A 23,754-nucleotide genomic window follows, 5' to 3' on the forward strand; every position below is an offset into this window, starting at 1 on the left:
AATTGGGCTATACAAATGGATCAAAATAGTTGGAAAGGTTGTATTATATATACTGAAAATACAGTTACAATGGATAATTAGTGTGTGTGTGTGTGTGTGTGTGTGTATGGCTGGAGGGCGTCAAGCTGGCCGTCCTTAATTCACAAGGTTGCTGGTTCGTTTCTCGGCCTTGAGCAAGCCACTCAACACCGAGTTGCTCCCTTACAGCAGCCAATTGCTCCTAAATGCTCAGGACGGGTTAAATGCAAGGGTTAGATTTCATGAATGTGACAATTAAAGTTTAAGTGTGTGTGAAGGGGTAATTGAGAGGCAAATTGTGAAGTGCTTTGGATAAAAGTGCTACATAGACGCGATTCATTTACCATTTCCATCATTTAACAAAAGAATCGATAGTTAAATGTAGTGAGCTGTCTCGCAGTTGGGTTATGAAAGTGTTCACAAATAAGTTGCTAACGGTTTCTGTCTGCCGTTTGGTGCTGAGCAGGTAGATTAGAGTGGGTTTAGAGCTGAAAACAACATTATGAGAGCAGCGAGAGGGAACTGAGCCACACAGCTAAACAATGAGCTGAACAAAGCTATGTAAAGCTGAGGGGAGATTCGGGTGAAAGTTCTCTGTTGCTTTATCACTGCAAGTGATCTTTTTCACGTCCTTACATGATACATTATTGCAAAAAAGTCTTAACATTGGTTGTATCCGCTTTACTTTTTTCTTTGTATCATTAAATGCTGATGGGCAAGCAACAATCACAGATGAAGTTTGGAGAGAACTTTCCTTTACTCGCAGCGAGACTCTAAAACGCAGCTTATCTGCTTTATTAGCGCCGTGTGTGTAGTTTGATCAGATATGATTGAAACCCACCGCTGCGAATGATTCAAGTATTGCTAAATCCTCAATGGCGCATAGACGTACGTGTAATCTCCATTGTCTAACCGAGACAGGCCTACCTCCGACTATCGGAAACCTAGACCTAAAAAAGGACTATAAAAATATAATAAAATAAAAAACATAGTGCAATACTAGATGCATATGTTACATAATAAACTTTAAAGTCAGTATATATTGAAAAATAAAAGTGGCAAGGGTTTTTTAATAAGAGAAAAAAATATGAATATGAATAGCCAGAGGTGTGTGGTTCTGTATAACTTCATCCTCCATGGCAGAAGGCTGAATAAGATAATATGTTTAGGGTCTTGAACAGACTCTCACTGAGTGGCCAATGTACAGATAGTGAATACATGCTGACTCAGGTTAATGTCTCAACAGTGAGAGTGTGGGGGTGTATTATTTAGTCTGATGGCCGGAAAGACATCCTGTTGCAGTCAATGTCACCACAGACTAGAATAACATGCAGCAGCTTTTCACATGCTGAAGAAGCTAAACCATCGCAGGAAGCAGAGCGAGCTGTGGTCTGTCTGTGCTTTGAATATTTAGAACGTTTTCCTGACTCATGCATCTACTTCATGTTGAGGTCGCTCTGGTGCAGCTTTTCTCTTATATTGGATATTTACATTGCAGCAGTGCCTTTTTTGTTTGTTTTTTTTGTTTTGTAAAGCTTTACCTAAATGTCTGGCGGCTGAGACTGTTGCAATTTTGCTTTGGCCAAGTTTGTATTGAGTGGAGAACAGCGCCCCCTGCAGCGTAAAGGTCATTAAAGCTCTACACTCGTCAACGGGATTCATCATTAAACTGCGTTTCAAACAGTTGGACTGTCACTTAATGCCCTACTTAATTTATTTCCCAAGGCTTCCCTTTCTTACATTGCCTGTTAAGTTAAGACATTTCATCTCAGGGTTTGATTATTAATTGAGTGGCATGGTTGCTACCTTATTAATTTTTTCTTTCTCTGGATGTCTACATGGTTTCCTGCTGACATTCAAGGCAAACTAATTATATGACCTCAGTGGACGAGTGAGGGGGCTCAGCCTCAATCATTAGCACAACTGTCGATCCCTCACATATGTTGCATAGTGAATAACAGATATCCGGTCCATGTTTATAAAGAGCATTTTATTTGAAGGAATATGCTCATTGGTGTATTTTGAAATTCGTGAAAGCTTCTCAATTTTTTAGGCTGCACATTTGTTCACTTTCACTCAGATATGTACTGAAGGTTGACTATCTTCTGCGAGGCGTTGTGGTTGCTGAAAGGACAAGACTGCAGTATTATTTTACACCCTTTTAGTGGCACTCGGCTCCAAGACCATTGCTTCCTGCTGAAGACACACATTAACTGTGACAAAGGCACAGCTTTTTCCTAAAACAGCTGGGCTCTGTAGATTTCTAGCAAACATCAAACAGTAAATGGTGCATTTGTTAGGGACTATTTTCAGATGTAGATTCATACACATTTAATGCACATTCTGTTTTATCTGGAATTGACTCAAAATACACAGTGTCATGTTCAGTGTGCTACTTGAACATGTCACCCAGTGCAGACAAGGACCTCATTGATGAGTTGTTAATAGTTTCCGGACAAGAATGGAGCTCTATGGCACAGGAATGAAATATCAGGATTTGGGATAACAGATGCTACTTGTTAGTAGGATCGGTAAATTGTTTTTTCATATATATATATATATATATATATATATATATATATATATATATATATATATATATATATATATATATAAATATATATATATATATATATATATAAATATATATATATATATATATATATATATATATATATATATATATATATATATATATATATATAAATAAAACCCTCCCTTGAAGCAGCCATCGTAATGAAACCTCAGGAGCTGGTTTGAACTATTGCAGTCTTCCTGAAATTGGACCACTTCTCCAGTTGTGTCTTGTAAGTGTTCACCTCAAGGCGGTCTGAAACCAGCCTTGGACTTATACGACAGCAATTTGTCACGACTTCTTTTGTAGGTTGTGTATTTTCATTGCAACATATTCTTCGCATGTTTAATCACCAGCACGACTGTCGGGCACACGTGCACTGATCATTCCTGAAGCGCAGCCCCTCTTATAAAACAGGAGCCACCACTCTTGATGTTCACAAGCTAATGAGAGCTGAAACCCCACCAGCGAAAGGCCTCTTTGTTGTCATGGCAACCATCACTCTTGCATATTTCGCCCTGTCTGAATTGTTTGGATGTCGTCAGACTTTTCTCTCTGCTATTGACGGCTCCGAGCGTGCGTGCGTGCGTGCGTGCGTGCGTGCGTGCGTGCGTGCGTGCGTGCGTGCTTCACATTCAAACCTGCTTTGATTTATGTTGTGTTTTTTAAGTCCACAGCAATATCTCCACTACAGAGATTTTTATGAATATGACAACAACATTTACCAGCAATGAGACAAGGAAAGACACACACACATACAACAATCTTGTTAATACCTCTGATGTGTAATGTTGGAGGGTAAAAGCTGTCAAAAGTCAGCTGGAGTTTGAGAGAACAAAGATGATGTTTGTGATGCAGAAAGGTTCAGGTGATCTCAGGTCCAGATGATCTCAGGTCCAGATGAAACCCTGGCCTGTGACAACCGAAAAGGTTCAAATCTGTCTCTGCCTGAAACAATTAGTTATAGAACTAAAACAAAGTCTTTGTGGCAGGTCAAAGAGTTAATCTCGTCCTCATTTAAGTTGCGTTGTCTTTGTCTCGCCTCCCGAGACAAAGACAACTAGATTAGAATAGATTCAGAATAATTAGAAGAAAATAAATATTTTAGAGTTTTATTCTGTGTCGAAAAACAAGATGGACAACAAAGTGGAAGAGATTAATCTGATTGGTTTCAGGCTCTATAGTGACAGATTAAAAAGCTCCCCACAGTGTACTGACGTTTTATGGTGTTGTTGGGGGGTGCATGCCGTGTCAAGGCCCAAATGAAACTTCTAATTGATCTTTGCAGATACACAGAGCCTGGGGGGTTCAGTCTGCTGCCTGATGATCTGCAGATCATGAAAGTGGTTGTTTTAATTTGTTAAGAGTGGCCCAGTTAACAATTTAGTCTCTTTTTGAATCATATAAACATAAATCTCCAACTGATTTTACTTGTAATTGCCAGTTTTCACAGATCTATGGAATAGGATTGCTTCTGATGGCTACATTTGTGAAGATTTTCTTTTTGGAGTCATGCACCGTTTTAATGATGCTATGATTGATTTCCGCAGCACCTCCTGCCTGTCGATGACATAAGCCTCCCAAATAGTTCCTCCATTAAGTTGAGCGTTTGCATTTCTACTCAGGTATGACAAATCAATCATGCCGCTTGATCTTCGTTCACACTGCCAAGCAGATAACTCATCGGGAGTAATCATCTGTCCTTAATAGGTGTTTCAACGTAAGATAAGTGGGTTGTAGTCATTGTCAGCATGAACATCAACAATTCCTAAATGAGATGGATTGTAGTCTTTTAAAACCCTTCGGCGTCCAGCCGTGTGTTACCCTTGGCACAATTATGAAAGCACAAACTATCATTACATTAAAGACTTGTTGGCTACATACCATGCTTGATCAGTTCGAGGCAAGCACAAAAAAAACTACATGTCTCTGTTGGAGTATTTCCAGACACTTCAATGTTATTGTCTGTTTTCAGCCACTTTAGCTATGAAGTGTTGGGCGTCCAATATAGCTGTCAGAGGATACAGTGTGTTACTGCTGGAGAGCTGTACTGGTACATTGTCTGTTGTTAGGCCGAGGAAATACAATCGCCACTTATGTCAGCTTTTATCCTATCACAACATGCCTTGATGGAACAAGAAGGAATGAAGGCCGTACCTCAACCACAGGTAGCTCCTTGCGATTCTACTCCGATCCTCTTCTTGGTTTGTGAACTGCTCACTGACACTAGACTGTCACGAGACCAAAACAGATCTGGTGGTCTTCACTCATTGTTCTCCACGGTCCCACCAAAAACTGTGAATACAGTATTTTGTGTGTTTTTTTTCTTAGTTATTTAGTCTGACAGTAACATCAGTATTGTTGGGTTTTGGAATGTTGTAATGCATTTTTCTCCCTTGTATTTGGTTTGTAGATGAAACAATTAAGAGATAATAATCAGCATATTAATTGATTATGCAAACGATGATTAGTTGAGTAAAAATTCCTCCAGGCAACACAATTACCAATGCTGTTGTTTCCCCAATAAATTGCCATTCAGAACAGCTTTTCATTTTCAAAAATACCTGATTAGAAAGTCAGTCTTCACCCCACTTGACTTGAAGTGAAGCCTATCAGTGCGATAGCAGACAAACTGGTGTTTCCCGTTCCTTGGTTTCAAACAGCGATAGGTCAGAAGGCCTGACAGACTCTCAGCCTCTTGCTGTGCTGCTGTCAGAACGACTGAGTCCAGCTGTCAGTCAAACAGTCGTCCAAGCAACTGCCCAGCACATCCGGAAGAGAAGCAGCTGCTTAAAAGGAGAGATGTGTTTCACAAGGACGAACACCGAACAGCATGCAGAGCTTAACACTGCCGCTGATGTGTCAGTATAAGAACAAGCAAATGCACAGCTACTAGTTGAAATCATATTTCGTGGAAAGCAGGGTCAGAGATTTATGTTAAAATGCCTTTTTAAAGGCGTAAAAATAACTGTGACATTTCTGCTTATGGTTATTTTTCACAATAAGATGAAGGGAATCAACTTGGACAAGATTGTCTGGGACTATGTTATTGATTAATATCAAACAAAAGTAGTTGAATCCTCCTAAACGTGCTCTGTCAGTCTATTAGGGGACTAATGGGTTTTTAGAAAGCAGATGAAGCATTTTTGCAAAATGTGAAAATATCTATTTTAACTTAAAGTTCTGTGGCAATTTGAGTATAGATTTGACTGTCAGTCATCTTCAAAATCGTTATTATATTATACATTTTTGATCATGTTATATGAGTTGAAGGGGGTAGAGCACAGAGCACACGCACGCACGCACGCACGCACGCACGCACGCACGCACGCACACACACACATCATTCAGTCTAACTTAAGGTGAGTTCTGGTGCAGCTGGAAAGAGGTGGTGGAATGGAAATGTATGTTTTGGGAAATGGGTTACCACTCTTGTTTTTTATTCCATAAAAAAATTGTGACTAATAAAACTGTGACAAGCAGTAACGCTGACATTTAAAAAGATGTTTTCCTCTTTACAGGCGTTGGATCATTTAATACACAGAGCTAAAACACGCTGTGGTGTCTCAAAATGCTGCTTGAGTCTGGTGTCATTACCAGCAACTGAAAATGAACCATGACGCTTGTTCCCAAGGGGATCGTATTTAACAAAGCTTACGATTGGCTACGGTGAGCTGGTGAATAATTGTGATGACTGATCCAGCACTGCCTGGGGAAATGGACAACCAAAGTCCAAATGGTGTCTCTTTCTTCATGGTTCTCCCCTGCTGTACAGTACTACTGCATTACTGTGAGAACTGCCTGTAAATGGCAGTTCCCTCTGTGTTTTTGACGTCTTGTTTGTATGTGTTGTTACAGACTGCTCAGCGTTGTCTGCTGTAACCTGGACTCCTTCCTGCTGCTGGAGAGCCAGTACAACATCTGCTCCCTGCTGCTGAAGAGTCAGAGGGAGAACGTTACGGAGCTGGACTCAGATGATGGGTACGAACCAACAAACACAAAGTCAAAGATATATGGTTGCAAAGTTGTATCATTATCAATTACTTAAACGATTATGCCATAATGATATCGTTATTCATATCACTTGGGGTTATTCACATAAGTTATGGATGTAAAAGAAGTCAGAAAGAAAGTAAGTAGCAAGTGTGATTTTGCTCATGTCTTTGAGAATAGATTGGTTTTGATCTTGTCATTAGTTGACAATGCAAAAATATGGAATGTAATCAGAATTATACATGTATTTAATGTAATATAACTAGAAACAAAGAAAGGCTCTCTTTTCAATTCAAGAAGTAGTTACGACTTTTGGAAATAATGTGCTCCCACAGAGAGGAAGACGAAAGGATGCATATTAACCTCATGCCTGTGCATTGACTATAAATCCTGAGTTGGTTAGCTTAGCCTAGCGTAAAGTCAGACAGCAAAGTGAAATGGCTTGCTTGGTTAACGCAGGTTAAAGTGACTCCAACCAACACTTTTAAAGCTTAGCAGGTAACGCTGTTGTAATAGGTAACTGTGGACAAGAACAGAGCTGAAAATGCCTTTTTAACACACTCGTAGCTTGATTTTTTTAATAAAAATGCTCCTTAATTTCTCTGTACTCAGATGTTGCCCTTTTAGCTTTCCTAGAAAGTTCAGTTGACTACAGAGAACAAAAGAAATGTACATATTTCTTTTCCACCTTTCAATAGTTCCACATTGCGTTCAATCAACTTGCACATTGATTCTCTCTTGTTCAGTAAAGGAGGCTTTTTGCTCCTCCGTGCATCAACATGAACACTTTCAAATATAATCATTGCTCAGGATGAGAAATTGTTTGTTTGTTTGCCTTGTCACAAATGAAATGAATCGGGAAGACAGTGAAAAGGCCTTTTCTGAAAGTGGGTGTTCAAGAGCCCCTCTCGCTTGGTAATGGCTGGCAGTAGCTTTTGCTATTGGTTATGAATGAAAATGGCCCTGAAATGACAACTCACATTGCATATCTGAGTCCTGGCTCAATTTCTGGAGAGTGATGACTTGTTAATTTATTCTCCCATCTCCCTTCTGTGCCCTCTCTCCCCCTCATGCTCCTATTATCATCACAGACATCATCATCTCTTCCTCCTCTTTTCTCCTGTTTCATTTTTTTTAACTGTACTTTTTGATTTATTTACTCTTGTCTTTGTTGTCACTTATTTTCCCTAATGCTTCATTTCTGCTTTGACCTTTTTGCTATTAGTAACATACACTATTACCGAAACTGCTACGCAATCTTCACATTTATTTGACCCCAGCTGTTTGAGCTGAGTGATGTGACTTTTTTTATTCACAAGGAAATGTATGCAAATTAGATTTTGTGGCAAACAGGCCATTGGAAAGAGAACTGTGCAAGAAAATAGTCTCCTTTATTATTAAATTAAAGTCAAAATTGCTTCAGCTATAAGAACTATCCACCAAGGCTGACAAACCTCGACCCTAAAGTGCCTTTATAATTGGGATATTCTATGATCTTATCTGAAATTCTAAGCATTGAAACCCTGCCTCTTTCTTTTCTTTTCTTGCAGTGATGATAGAGTCATCCAGAGGCTTTAAACTCTGCACAAAGTCTTTTAGAAGACTTTTCAAAGAAAGTTATCTGCATTGGGGAAGTTTTGATGCGTTACTGAACTGGATATATATATATATATATATATATATATATATATATATATATATATATATATATATATATATATATATATATATATAAATATAAATTTGCACGATCGTATGTACCAAATCTATTTGAATATAGATTTAGAGTAAGATGGACATTGAGTGTATTCTACAACAAGCCCACTTTACGTTTTCTGTCACTCTCATTCCCACTTTTCTTTTTCTGTCATTCTCATTCTATCATCTTGCAAACATGCAATAGCACACAAATTGCAGTGCATGAACGTTTAATACATTAGGGCCAGAGGCCATTGTACGTTTTCTCCTTTACTTCTCTTACACCTCCTACAATTACATTTTTGTCTAATCCCCTTTTTTAAAACTTTCTCAGGGAGTTAATCATAGACAACTTATCAGTGGAGAGGAATCACGTGCTGGTCCGCGTTAGTTTGGTCGGAGGACCGTCTGAGAGGAAGCTTCCACCTCGAGCACTGCAAGAGGTCAGCTATGTTCTACTTTTCATCGTCACCTGGTTTTTACCTTGTACTTCTGGTTCCTCTCCTCCTCTGATGTGGATTGATAGTTTTTTGGCAAGTCAAATCTGCTTATTTTCATTTGGGGTTGAAGTAAAAAACGAAAATGAAAGAATGTGATCTCGGCAGAGTATCTTTACGCAGAAGGTTTGTACCTGAAACAGAGGCAGTTAGGTTTGGCAACAAAACCTTCGGGTAAGGGTAAGAAAAAACATCATTTTTTGGTTTGGCTTAAAATAAGTATGCTTGTAACCTCTTGACCTACAGGACACTGTCACTCAGTGACACAGTGCATGACATAATGTGGTCAGTAAAAATCATTCAACTTTTGGATTGAGGGATTGAACCCCATGAGTAAAAGTCCTTTTTTTTACCCATCCACCACCACTTCCTCCAAAAGCGGACTTTCTTACTTTTTATACTACGTCTGTCACTCTGATCATCTAATAATGGCTTGAATGAGTTTATATTAAAGTTAGTTGAAAGCTTGGTCACGACAGCAGCATTTTGATGAGGCTGTGGCCAACTATCATTTGAGAAATTTTACTACCCAAAGAATCTTGACAGTAAAATCCTATCCATTTTATTTGGATGTCCAATCAGTGTTGATGGTCAGTGTCGTCAATTGAAGCGATACATCCCTCAGTGAGTGCTGTATTGACTGAGAAAGCAGAGTTTTCCTGCTGGTGGAGCGGTGCCGCCGGCCGTATCCTCCTGCACAGCTTGCAGCCTCGGCCTCTCTACGCTGCATTACTTCAGCTGTTTACTCTGGCTCTAAGAATGTGGCTGAATATAATAATGATCGCCAAAACACTGTGAAACGTATCTCCGTCCATAACATCCTCTGCACTCATATTCTAGGATGTTAGTTTCACTGTTGGAAACAAAGATAGTTTTCAATACAAGGGAAGAGAACTAGGAAGTTCTGTTTTTGAGCGTCCTCTAGCTGGCTGGCTACCCAGAGAAATACAAGGTCTAATCGCCTGTCGTTCTTCCTTGCCTCCAACTTTGTCACTGTTGCATCAACGTATGGCTCTAGATACAGGAAACTGCCCCATTAAAAAAAGGTGGCAAATTTCCCCCTTAAATACAAGCGTCTGGTAAAATTACGTGTTGTATGTATTATTCAGCAAGACAGATTCGCACTTCACAGCTGATGTAAGAGCCCCACAGACTGATACAAGTCTGCAGCCTGCACCTTTATTTACTCAACATGTATTGGGATGAATATCAATGTTTTAGTTGATGTTCATGCTGAACACTAAACAGGAAACTAATTTACAACGAGGTAAAGGAAAGGATTTGAAAGATTTCAAAAGGTGAGAGCGTAAATTACTTTAGTGAGTGTTTCTTTTGTGTTTCACAAGTCTGTTTTGGTCATTTCTCCTGTCACCTGAAGGAAGCACAGGGACCAGAAAGCTGTTAAATTATAACTGGTGTTGTGTGAAGTTTACAAAACAAGGAAAATGAATCTACTCTTGGTGACAAAGGAGAAGTACCACGGGGTTCAACAACAATGGCTATTGCTGCCATTTGAAAGTGTCTGTCAGAATATTTACCTTCTGCACAGAGACCTCATAAAGGCCATGAACATCTTCAATCAATAATTTAAATATTCAACTATTTAAAAATTGTAAATAGTTAAACTGTTAGGTTGTTTATACTGCTGCAGAGATGGCTCCACAGACGTGGTTATGTCCACCTGGACTCAAGGATGAATTATTATAATTTGGTGACTGTAACCTCACGAAACATGTTTTTCTCCACAATGTCCGATGGGACAAAACTATGAAATGATGGTATTTTGGACAGATATGGATGCAAAAAACTGCATCCTGACTGGTTTGTGGAGGCATCCATCCAACTGTGAGGCAATGACTCATGTTTCTTATCAAACGTTTGCTAAAAGGTGCATTCACCAGGGAAAATTAAACAAAATATAATCGTCTCGTGCCCTGTGCAGGACTAAGGTACCACTCTGCAGTTTACTTTCCACAGATACTAAGTTATTCTACATGTAGGTTTTTATAAGGCTGATTGTGTTAGCTTTTAGCATAAGTAAGATCGTTATATGAATTAATAAAATCTGAAAATGTGTGATTCTTTGAGTATTTCTTAACAGGACAGTATGGAAGACAGGCAGATTCATATCTGCTGGTTTTAAACAATTTGAATTAAACAAACTCAAAATAACTGCAAACGTAGGTCTGTCCAGAGCTCTATAAGGTAACTACTCAAACTAAACTATATCAGCCGCGCCGCTAGCCAATTTACCAATTTCTTCTTCACAAAGAGGAGAAGCCTCTCTTTACATGTCTTTCTGCGCCGTTCGCCTCCTTAGCTCCTGTCAGTGTTAACCTCCCTGACGAGGAGATCAGGATCAGGTGTGTCTCATCCCACACCTGATCTCAATGCTCTGCTGACGAGTGGGTGGAGCCTTCTGGCTGGAACGAAACACTTCCCCTCAGGCCCTTACAATACTCTTAGTAAGTTAAGTACCTCAAAAACTATTACCTACAGCAATAGCAGAGATCCTAAGCTGTATCAGGAGTGTATGCAATCATCAGCAACTTACCAACACACAGGAAGGGCTCTGTCCATATTCTAATGTCGTTAGAGCAATGCATCACCTAGACTGTTGGATAAACAGACCTGCTTTCTAAACCCTGTTAACAGGGTTTAGAGTCACATGCTGAGCTGTGACTCAATAGTTATGGTACTTTTAAAGTAAGACATAACAAGCATAATTAATGCGAGACTAAATGCCACAGGGTTCCAAAGATAAACAAATTAAGATGGAGAGGAGGAAACAAACGATGGCATACAAATAACTGCTGCCAGCTCTGCGTTACACAATTACTCCTCAATTAATTAATCTCAGAGTAACTGTCCTGTCCTGTTCGTAGTTTGAAATGTATATATAAACCAATACTAACAATTCAACATAATGACACATCAATGATCCAGCACACTCATAAACAGCCGACGCATTTGTCTACTCAGTGTGGTGCAGAAACAAATCAAAGACAACAATTAAAATATGATTAATCATGTAGGTTGTAATAATTAGGGTGTAATGAGGTGGCCAGAATGGTCAATCCGATTTACTTATCTGCTTATTCCAGGGAGAAGAGCCATACCCGTGGCCCATGTTTTCAAGCTATCCTCTACCTCACTGCTACACGTTGGACTCACCAAAGATCCTCCACAACTCACAGGGTAAGAGGGACATTGAGGTAGCTGCCATGTTAAAGGAGCATTATTGTGATTTGTATTTCTATAGTTGTTTTTTCTCCCCCATACAGACCTTGAGATCAGTACATTTCTGCCATTATCTAAAGACTTAAAGAATGAGGAGTGCTGCATGGAAAGCTGCCGGAGACAGTACTGCAAAGCCATGACCTCCAAACCCAACATCTTAACTGGAAAGGGTAAGCCACTGGTTCACGGGGTCGCTACTGATTTGCCTTCTTATCTGGACGCGCTCGTACATTGATAACATAGCATTAATCTTGATAATATATCTCGGACAATTTTTGTCATTTTAAAGAACCTTGCTGATTGATAACTAAGGCATGAAAGTATAACTGGCAATTTACTAACATTTATTTTTCTTTTAAACCTTTTCAAAAATTTTTAAAAGAACAAAAAGTTAATAAATAAAGATTCAAATTGAATTGAAATAAATCGTTTCAGCCACAAAGAAGAGAAAACTAACATGGATGAATTGCATTTATGGACTTCTTGCAAGACAAAACCGTTATCGTTTTCATGAGTCACCACTCCCTCACTCATACATTTCAATTCTCAGTCAGCCACAAAAACTATCCAATGTTTGAACTGGCCAGGGAACAGATAAACACAGCGGGCCTTTTGGAGCCGCTTTTAAGCAAAAGGGAAAATCACAGCTAATTTCAGTGTAATTCCAGTACAATTTAAGCTGCCGTTAACGCAGCGGCAGACCCGATGTTGTAGAGTTTTCTTTCATAAACTGCCTTGTGACGTGATTGCACTTGGCTTGTGTAAAGCTTACGCTTGTGCTTTGGCCATTGTGTGTCTGAAACCACCTCCCAAGATGGTTTGGGCAATCAGATTACAATCAGTCTCAGATGCTTCAAGAATACATTGACACTTTTTGAGATTGGATATGAATCTGATTCACCCAAGATGCACGAAGCAACCAAGTAACAAGAGGGTCTTTGTTTTTGTCATAACTCAAAGTAACGGACTGTAATCAGCAAGACACTCGGCAGACTGACAATGTTTTTATTGTAAAATACATGTTGTACAATGACGGTTAACCGCACCACAGCTAGCGTTTAAAACTGAGCCAGAGGAAAAACAACAGATGGCTCATACTGTGTGTCCAATGCCATCCTTGCATTTTGTGTTGTATTAACCAGCACCATTCAGTCACGTGTGTCCAGGTTACATTTTACCAAAGGCCAGATATGAAAGAGATGTAACTATAGCGTTTTCCATATGCATCTATAAGTGAACCAGCTAACTGGGCAAAAAGAACATGTCACCTTCACCTTGTACAACATTTGTTTCCAAATGGCTCTCGCTAAAGTTTGTGTTCATGAGTAAATTAATAATGATAAGAACAAAAGAATAACTCCCTATGATCCAGTAAAACTACTGCATGTGAATTATGGAGCTACTTCATCCATTTTGCTACAGGTGCACCACACACACACCTCCTCATCACTGCCATTGATCGGCACTACGAAATGGCACTGACGCCTTTTCTTATGTAGGAGTAATTGGCTGTGATTCAAGGAGGACTGGAATACATTCAAAATGTAGGAGGACTGACAATCTTGTCATTAGCATGCGCTGTACAGTGATTGCTTCCTTTCATCAGCACACTGTTGAACCCGTAAAAGCATCCGCTCTCTGCTCTACGGCGCTCATTTCAAAGCTTTTCACTGGAAGACCAGGATCAAGATTTACTATCTTTTAAGCTCCCCTCTGCTGCAGAAGTGCTATTTTATTTGACACGTCATTAACCATGCAAATCCTGGCATTCAACTTTTTTAGAAACATTCAATGAAATGAATTGTCGCATTTAAATCTATTAAAATCTAAATTAACCAACTTCCGAGGCAATTTATGGAACATTACTTGTGTCTAACTGCATATAAAGACACTGTGATTATCACTTGTGTTCTGAAAGGCTTCTACACATCTCCAAGACAAAAGTGATGAAGTATACTATCTCCGCATCAAAGCATTCATTATTAAAACGGTTTGCATCTTCAAGATCTTGTCAGCGTATTGATTGCTCAATTGATTTTCCTCAACAGCATGTCAATGAGATGCTGGGTTGTGATGATTCGGTTTTTTTAATCTGACTTCACTGCTGTGTATAAAAAAGTTTTTTTCTCTTTTTTTTTTACAAAAGCTTTTATTGAGACACGTCGCATGAACCTATTTTTATGTTGACTTGTAAGTAATGGAGAAAAAAAATCTGAGAAGAGCTTAAGCTAATTTTATTTCAACATTAAGCCCATTCTATGATCACATGTGAAAAATCACTGCCTGTCATCTTATAATGAATGCTTTTTTTTTTAACACATTAGTATTTTATTAAATCGCTTGCCTTCCCCTGGTGCCACTTGAGACGAGTACAGAACCAGATACGATTCAGCTTTGTTAAATGTTAAAGAGCAACTGGAGGTGAGCCCAAGGCAAATGCTGGGTAGGAAGTAGCTATCAATGATCATTAGCAGCTGTTACACATGATGTAGAAAGTACATCAAAATGCATTGAAATAGGTTCAATTAGTTAAATGCATTACTTCAAATGGACTAGAAGTGGTAAAGTTACTTTAACTATTAGCATTTCAGTACAAGAACGAGCATGTTTAGGGTAACGGGTATATATATATATATATATATATATATATATATATATATATATATATATATATATATATATATATTCATATTAAGTAGGGTAGACTGAATATTAGAAACACCTATATATTTATTATATGACTCAAAACTGCAGCCTCCGAAGTGACCATAAAGTTAAATAGTTTCAACAAAGTCAGGTATTGTGTATATTACAGGGCTTTAGATCACATAAACCTTACCTACAGTAGTTGTATATAATAAAAATGTATGTAAAAGATACCATCAGGAGACATTGCTGTTGTTCATGAAGATGGTGAAGGAGGTATTGCGTACCTGTGGAAAATAATATATTTTCAAGAGCTACTGGGAAGAAAATCATCACATTTTAAATGCCACTCAAGTCACATTTGTATAGTAATAGTAAAGAAGTGCCCCTACAAGTGTGTAGTACTTGTGTTAAGTGACATTTTTAATGGCCTCTGCTTGATCCCCTGTGGCTTTGGATTGTACTTAATTTGTAAGCCACATGCCGAGTATGATTCTCCCAATGATTAAATATGAATGTAAACTTGTTCAGTAAATATGACAATGATCGGTGGTAGATTCCGCTCTTGTGTTGTTATTATTGTGTTGTATGATTTGTATTACCTGTTTCCTTCTGATTACCATGGTTAGCTCTTCAGTGACTGTGTGTAGGTTACGACGCTAAAGACATTGTTGTCATTGTATACGAGCGGATGCACATTTACGTAGTGTAGCAATGGTGTTAATGTACACGTGTTTCTGCAGCTCAACTATGGTCTTCTGTGTTAGACATCTATCTTTTGAGACTCAATTCTGCTTCATTTATTAATTATTTATATCTATAGGACTTTTTGGGCCTTTCTTTTATGCCAACGACTCAGTGTTTGCTTCATTAAACATGCATACTATTTACAGGTAATGTGTTTTCCAGACAACTTACACTGTAACAGGATTGATTACTGTCGTAGTTTATCCAACAGGATATTGTCCATATTCTATAAATAGTTGGAAGGAAAGGATTGGATTGATGAGAATTCTTAAATTTGATTTTTTTTGTGAACTCTTGTTTATTGAGTCTGTACTCGCATACATTTTGTTTACGTACCTGTATTTTTTCTCCTCAGTGCTGGCTGACCTTCTGGAGAAGGTTGCGGCTCATCTATCCAACTCCCCCACAGAATGCTTCTTCGCTTCGGCTCAGTGCAAAGGTCAGTGGAGAAGAGCAATACAATGACAATTCAGTCAAGGTAAAATAAATGAAGGGTACTCTATGGAGCACTGAGGGAAGCCGTCTGTGTACATGGGACACACAACTGTTTTCCATTTTGTCATTGTTGTTAATTACTTTCTGTTAATTACCCATTTGGTAAAACCTTCTATGACGCCGACGTCTATAAATAACTATAAAATGCTTTATATAACTATTGTTATAAACCATTATGAAGTACACAGTCTTACCAGATATTCTTTGAGTTAAAGGAGCGTTTCATAGTTATATGGTTTCTAACATAATTTACAATGCAGTCTGGCAGGATCTTTGTCTTTAAGTCCACATTGCTTACATTTTGCTTTACTTATCCAGACAAACGCATGTCAGGAGGTCTGATCTGGAGTGTCGCTTCAGGGAAGTTGACATGAGTCCATAGGAATGGGGTGCAGGGCGTTAGCGAGGCTGCTTTCAGCATTGGCAAGTGAACCGTTGACCTTCACTGGAATGATTTTCAAGCTGTCGAAAGAACTCTTTGAGCAACTCCTGACTGACAAGCTTGACTGACACAAAGTTGCTGTGTTTGGCCTCTCTGGAAGTCAAGATAGGCAAAAAGCTCAACTGTGCCAGGATGCGGTCACACAAACTGTGACATTATAACGGGTTTTACCACACAAACAAGTTCTTACTGAGAGATTAGTTGTTTCAACTGCAACTGAAGCGTGTAGCTGATTAATCAAAACATTAACCATAGCTTGCTCATGTGTAACCTGTTCAGAGTGAAAAGTAAGATATGAAATCGGATTGAAATATCTGCCCTGGTAAATTCTGTTACGTTTGACAAATATAACACAACATATCTTAAAATACTAAATGTTATGCTGACGGCATGATGTCGGTTAGGTGAGCTTGATTGGATATTTAATTCTAAACTATGAATGTTACTTAATCTGAAACAGATATTTCTCAATGTGAACAGACAGAAAAGAAATCCTTTGTGACATTTACTTACTGTTTACTTAGTAAATTGCGCTTCATTAGACAGCGCTACAGATTTTTTCTAGCAACAGATTTACGCATTTTAAGTCCATACTAGCTAAAGCATATCTTGAATTTAAATAGTCCAACCTGATTTATTAAATAACTGGTTTGAATATATCTAGTAGTTTCTAAGAACTTGGGAAGGTGGTGCAATGTGAAGATGGATGGGAGTTGTCTTGACATGTTGAAGGCTCTGAGTATTGTTGAGGTGTCTTAGTTGACACACCTCAATGTTGTGTGTCCCTGTGGGCTGGCATACGGGTAAAAAGTGGAGAAATTCTTCCTAAATATAAGTGCAGAATTTACCCCAGGTTATATAATGTGTTATGTTTTCCCATATCAAACACATGGATGATTTTTAGTAGGTTGGCTTGTTTTGTAGCCGTTGGGCTAAACAACTTGATCAGACTGATGGCAGCTCGAAAGAAAAGCTGCTAATTAGTGAAATACAGAAAATCTTGCATACTGAAGTACTAATTGCATATATCTTTCTCATTATACATATTTTTTTTACAAGATACAGTTAAAACAGAGGATGGTAACATCGTGGCCTTCATCCACAACACTTCTTTGTTGTTAACTACAACAACAGAAAGTACTGAGCTGCTTGTATTTCTTCTAACATGCAGCAACAAACGCTTTCCCAAATACCCATAGCACATGTTCCCTGAATAAATGGAATTAGTCCCTTATGTTTAAACAAGTTTAACATGATGCCTGCTATATTAGTGTAAATAATCACAGATTTAAAACATATTGTGGTGTATATTTCAAATCAATTCATAACAGAAATAATGAACATTACATTGGAATTTATTCAACAGTGCTTTATACCGCTTCTCAAATAATGTCTGTGCAATCACCTGGCACTGATTAGCAATATTGCCATAATTATGACAATGCGACTGCTTTAAGCACTGGAGAGGATGAACCCGAGTGCAGACATCAGACAAAGAGTCAAGTACACTTTTAATGCATCCATGGTAGAGCAACAAGACAGAGAGGTTTACGGCAACACAAACTACAGCAAACAGAAGGGGTGGAAAAATAGAACACTATGACTGTCGATAAAATAAGCAAAATATGTGGTCAGCTGCTTCTCCCTGACTCAGCCCCTCTAAAATGAAAAGAGACATTTATATATTATCCGCATAAACAATAGGTAGGAATTGGTGGCAACGGACAACGTTGAAGGAGGCCAAACACCGACTGGAAACGTGTTTGACTTTGTGTTGAGTATCTGGACAGTAGCTCTCACATAGACTGTGTATAAGAAGTGGACGTAGTCATCGTGATGTCACCCACTTGTTTATGGACTGCCGTTTGGAATTTTTGAGTTAGGAAATCTTTGGACAATGGTCGCCACTATGTTGTTGTTTTTTCGCAACCACTGATTTGAAGTTACCTCATTTGAAATGCCGATGACAGACATAGAGATGGCGTATACGACTCTGGATGCACCTGTCAATCACAGTAAGGCTGACCTGAAGCATACGACGCTTTATGGTCTGTTTGACTCTAAATGGGACCATAATTTACTAAATGAACATCATGCTATTTGAAGAAGACTTGAAACAAGCGATCAAGACCATAAACTCATGTTTACAATGTTTACTGAGGTAATACATCAAGTGAGAAGCCTGAGCTCTCACTTTGGTGTACAAGGACCAGATGGTTTTACTTACAACCCTGATACTCTTGCAGTACTTCCCACCGTATCCGGGGGTCATGGTCACAAGCATTATCCAGGTCCTCAAAACACATGTAGGCTGGATGAGCAAACTCTCATTGGCCCCCCCAAGTTCCCTGCCAGGGTACTGAGCTGGTTCATTGGTCTACTGGTCCACTGGTCTACTGGTCCACTGGTCTACTTGTCCACTGGTCCACGGCCACAAAGGAATCCACATTGCTCCTCCTGAAACGGAGGTTGGACTGTCGCTCAATAGAATACACTTTCCCGGGTAGGCTGAGAGGTGTGGTAACCCGGTATTTGGAAAAGTGAATAACTGAAGTAACATTAACAGTATATTATCTATAAAACTACACCCTCTATTCTGTGGTTTTGAATTGGTGGCTGATGAGAGGATAAGATGGAAGCCGGACTAGGATTGATGTTAAAAGCTCAGCTGTCCTCATCCATTTCCTGATTGCCTTTGGCAATTATACAAGTTATTGCATCAGTCATTCCTATTTTGTCCGACTCAGGACACCTTGACAGATGTGACCAGATTCCTCTCTAGCTTTTTAAATTCACTAAAGGGCCCAACTGCCGTATAGTTGTGTTAAAAGCTCGGGAGCTTCCCTTCACTGATCATCAATCTTGTAGAGACAGATTAATCATAGGACTGTACCCCGGTACTGCTGCTGTTTTTTCTACTTCCCATAAATAGTTTTCAGTGTTTTTAAGAACATTTTAATATCTCTGCATCAATATATATCCCGCTTGTAATAGTAGGCATTTATCAGCAATATTAAGGAGATGTTACAGATTTAAAAAAGAAGCTAAACACATTATATTTAGCTGACGCTTTTATCCAAAGCGACTTACATTTTTGCTCTATAGACTCAGCAACGGGGAGCAATTTAGGGTGAAGTGTCTTGCTCTAGGACTCAATGACAGGGACTCGCAGAGCCAGGGTTTCGAACCACCGATTCCCTGATTGAAAGATGGGCATGCTAACCTCTGAGCCACAGTCGCCCCTAAACGATAGTTAAAAGGCAATACAAGCTGCAAATACAAACAAACGTTTTAATTTAACAAAGCTGAGTTAAAACGGATCTACAGTTGTGTGGAAGTTTGTTTCAAATAAGAAGTACACTATAAATCAGTATTACAGTGTATTTGGATGTATTTGGAGAATGTGAACAATGTTGCACATCAGTGAACAGCACTGCATCATGCCACTATTATGATTTATAATATACATTGTGTCCTTGTCAGCTGTCTAATTTGTTGAATCAGTTATTGTTGAATGCATGTTCATATCATTACATACACCAGTCCTAGTTGGAGATAACTGCTACATTGACGTAGGTTGGAAATTTAAATGGGAACCTGCCAACTCCATAAACGAATGCATTTTCCCTGGTCATGGTATATTAGTATTAGCTGAAATGCAGGTTTTTGAAATCGTATGAAGAATTTGATTTTCCTCATTTTGTGTGTGTATGAGTGTGTGAGTAAGTGAATGAGCCAAATGTCCCAGAGCATATAATGCATGAGAGTACTTCAATAGTTAGCCAATCATTTGTGGCAAGAAGACCAATGAAAGGCAGCGTGGCTCCGTGTTTCTGAAATACAGTCTAGAGCTAACTACATCTAAATACAAAGAAAGGATTTTTGCCTGTCTGTCTGTGTTCTTTGCATATTCCAAGAACCGCTCATCAGACCTCCACACGAACCCGAGGGAGTGTTGTGTCTATTTGGTGCAATTTGGACATTACACACTTTCAATATCAATTACATTTGAATAAACGAGTATGCAGCGCTGTGTGTAGCAGCAGGAGCAAAGTTCCAGGGCTCTGCACTCCAGCATGACGTCCACAGCGGAAAACAGCGGTTCATTGACCGTAGTTCACTTTGGCTGCTGGATGCTGGATGTAGTGTGCCAACGTTACACGAATGCTGGATTCCTTTACAGCCGCCCTTTTTTTGGGATTCGCCGACTCCAGCGTGAACCTTTAGCCACAGCTCGGGTGCTGCAATTTACTTTTGCTTGCGGATGCTTGAAATCTTATCGTTTCTACCAAACTTCTCTTTCCTTCCCTCGAGTCGACAAGTGATGAGCAGTTGTTGACAACGCTGCAGGCAGCACTTCCAAGGGCCAAGCATGCGCTCCAAACAGCAACACTGAGCCAAGCACACGGCCCAATCACCGAACGGAGACTACTAGTAATGAATCTTTTTGTTTTTTTTATTTCGTTTTTTTCTAAAATGGGGGTAGTATTTTTCCATTGAAGATTTAAATATCTCCCCACAGTGTATTGGATGACTTTTATCAGTATCAGCACAGAGGCATGCCTCCTCTGAGGCCACATTGATGAAGAATCTTAGAAGTGTTTGTTTTGATGAATTATTTATCTAAGTTCACTCACACACTTCAAAGTTGTTGATATTTCCACATTATGACATTCTTGTTTTAAATTTACAATTTACATCATGTTATTAACATTGAACACTTATCGGGCTTAGTCCTCCCACATTTTACACATTAGATCAATATGAATTTGTCTTATCATATTGTCTTATCCTTTTATTTTGACTCATAGATAACAACTAACTTGAGAAATCAGGTTGATACAAAAACAAGAAGAAAAATTCTGTTTTATCTTCAACCTGAAATGCGTCAGATTCGTAGATGCAGCTAGTTTGGTGGAAGCAGCATTGATTACAAAGCTTTCAGGAATTAACTGATGTACACACATCTCCTCACCCTCAATGTATATCCTCTCAAAGAGTTTGTTTTTGCCACTGACGGGTTCAGATTGTTATTATAAATGTCTTACTACATTATGGAACGGACCATGCAGAGAAATACAACATTTTCATTTGACTTTCACTTGATCCGATCTGTTTATTGTGTCCAATCAAGTCTTATCAAGGAGAAGGGTCATTCTAAAATCTCATAAGAGGGTTCGGCCTCATCCACATTGTCGAAATCAGCTAGATATTCAGCCTTTCCATTAAAAATAACACTACTGGACTCCCAACACAACAGCCTCTTCCTGGCACTCGTCTCTCCAACCGGGCATGGGGGCTATCATCGTGCTGCAGAGTTTAGTAAGGGGGCTGCTGAGGGGCAGAAGCTGTTCCTGAGCCTGCTGGTCCTGGAACAGAGATTCCTACAGCGCTTCTCAGAGGGGAGGACGCCAGAGCAATGTCCCTGATTATGCTGCGCATGCCCTCATTCACAGATTTATGGCACAGAATAACTTTGCCCCTTCAGCAGATGAAATATATCAAACTCTGCACATGAGTCATGCGCAGTGAAGTGACAAAACCAAATCATACTTTGAGTGGCGGGGAGTTAATTGGACTTGTATGTAATGCACTGCAATGTATCATTTAACAGAAATGCGTCGGCAGTGTCGGCAAAGACGGAACAAGATGACAATACATGATCTTAGACGAGAACAAACACAAGTCTCATCTGAGCGGTTGGTTTTGGTCAGACATGTTTCAACTTGGCAGAAAATCTACCACCCAGTACTGTTGCATAGAAGCTGTGTGACATCTCTGACATCTTGAAATTTGTTTGGCACCGTCTGCTCCAGCATCAGACCAACAATCAGTTATGAAATTGTCATATTACTGTCCGTTTCTACATCTCTTCATTGCTTTAAAATGAAGGTTATCTGGTGTACTTTCTATTTCATACACACACGCTGCTATCCCATTTTCCCCTCCAATATTCCTCCCACCTAACAGCCTCTGAGGAGACCAGACGGCTGTCATGGCTCTCGTTGAATTCTGCAATCTGCCAGTCGTGTGTGTGTGTGTGTGTGTGTGTATGAGGGTTACGGGTGGTAGTGAGCTCCTCCTAGTGTTTGATCGACGTTGACGACGTTGACTACAGTCTCAGCCACTCTGCCCTACTTGGGTGCTCCCATTGTACGGAGAGAGCAGACTTATTTGGCAAGTATTAACTTTGTCAGTCCTCTGTTCTGAGTCGTATCTGCTCACCCGCCATGGCCGGACTCCTGAAGCCAGCTGTCAAGCGGTCTCATTATTTTAGCTTCTTGTTGAAATGGAATGGCTTGAAACAGAGAGAGAAAGCACCTTTTTATGTGACTTTTACATCGTAATGACTTAAACAGAGATCTACACTTTCTTATTCAAATAGATTTCTGACCACATTCTGCTTTTAGTGAAATAAATGTATTTCCTCTATTTTAGACACCAGAAAAGCAAAAATATCTGAAAACCACAGGTCTGTTTAAATAAACTTTATTGCCAGAATATTTGCATACAAGGAATTATAATGTTGTCATTCCAAATCTGTGATTTACAAAAAATGTAGAAACACTGGATAAAAAAAGACGGTGGTACGTTGAACTAGTATTACTATCATGTGGTTATATGATACCGGTTATTTAGCAGTAAACATCAAGATCTTTATACGTTGGATGTATTCATTCAGGATTATCATTTCACAACAAACAGGATATCAGACAGGAAAATGAAACATGAGCGTAAGCATCCCTCATTTTTGTGTATGACGTGTTTTTATTCACAGTACTGAAGCATTTCGTTCCATTGATTCAGTGTGCAAGGTTGATTTTTTTAGAGAAACCGAATATGTTTGTCTTATCATAGAGAGGATTGAGATTTGCTTGATCGGGGATATACTTGTGGACCTGGGGAGCCTCTTCAAAGACAAAGTGTCAAAAAGGATGGGGCGGGATACCGCTCAACTTGTGACTCCTTGCAAAAACTAGGTTATTGTTATTTGCTTGTTTGGAAGATTTCAAACATAACCCACACTAGAAGATGTCATGGACCTGCAGATACTGATGACCTGACCTGTGATACTTTCGGACTTCTCCTCCATGTTGGCTTGGAAGTGAACCAGGACATCTCATTCTTAATTTTGGAAAATGTCATGTCTTAATTTGCACATTTAAGATACAATTGCCTCTTTGTACTTGTTGTGTTCCTCTTACATTGTTACAACTTGATGTCAAGGATTCAACTTTTGGTCTTTGTAAGAAAAGTTTTAATGGTTGTGATTAAAGTTACCACAACTTCTTAAATAGACTCGGGTGGCACAATGCTGGAAGGGAAATGAACAGAGAGGAACGGGGAGGGAGGAAATAAATACAACAGAAGAGCATTCATCTCCATTAGACAGTAATTGCCAT

General features: G+C 39.2%; 1 protein-coding gene across 2 annotated transcripts in view; it reads left to right on the forward strand.

Moving 5' to 3' along the window:
- The window catches only part of tbc1d32 (TBC1 domain family, member 32), a 64,890-nt gene that overhangs the window by 21,680 nt on the left and 19,456 nt on the right, over positions 1-23,754 (forward strand). For both annotated transcript variants that reach the window (XM_068577413.1, XM_068577414.1), the window contains exons 24-28: positions 6,452-6,574; positions 8,619-8,727; positions 11,886-11,979; positions 12,066-12,191; positions 15,770-15,853. In XM_068577413.1, the coding sequence (XP_068433514.1) occupies positions 6,452-6,574; positions 8,619-8,727; positions 11,886-11,979; positions 12,066-12,191; positions 15,770-15,853 (536 nt within the window). The remainder of the gene's footprint in view (positions 1-6,451; positions 6,575-8,618; positions 8,728-11,885; positions 11,980-12,065; positions 12,192-15,769; positions 15,854-23,754) is intronic.

This window comes from Clinocottus analis, unplaced genomic scaffold, assembly GCF_023055335.1.
Source record: "Clinocottus analis isolate CAN_PGR_092001 unplaced genomic scaffold, fCliAna1.0.p SCAF_15, whole genome shotgun sequence".
Classification (NCBI taxonomy): Eukaryota; Metazoa; Chordata; class Actinopteri; order Perciformes; family Cottidae; genus Clinocottus; species Clinocottus analis.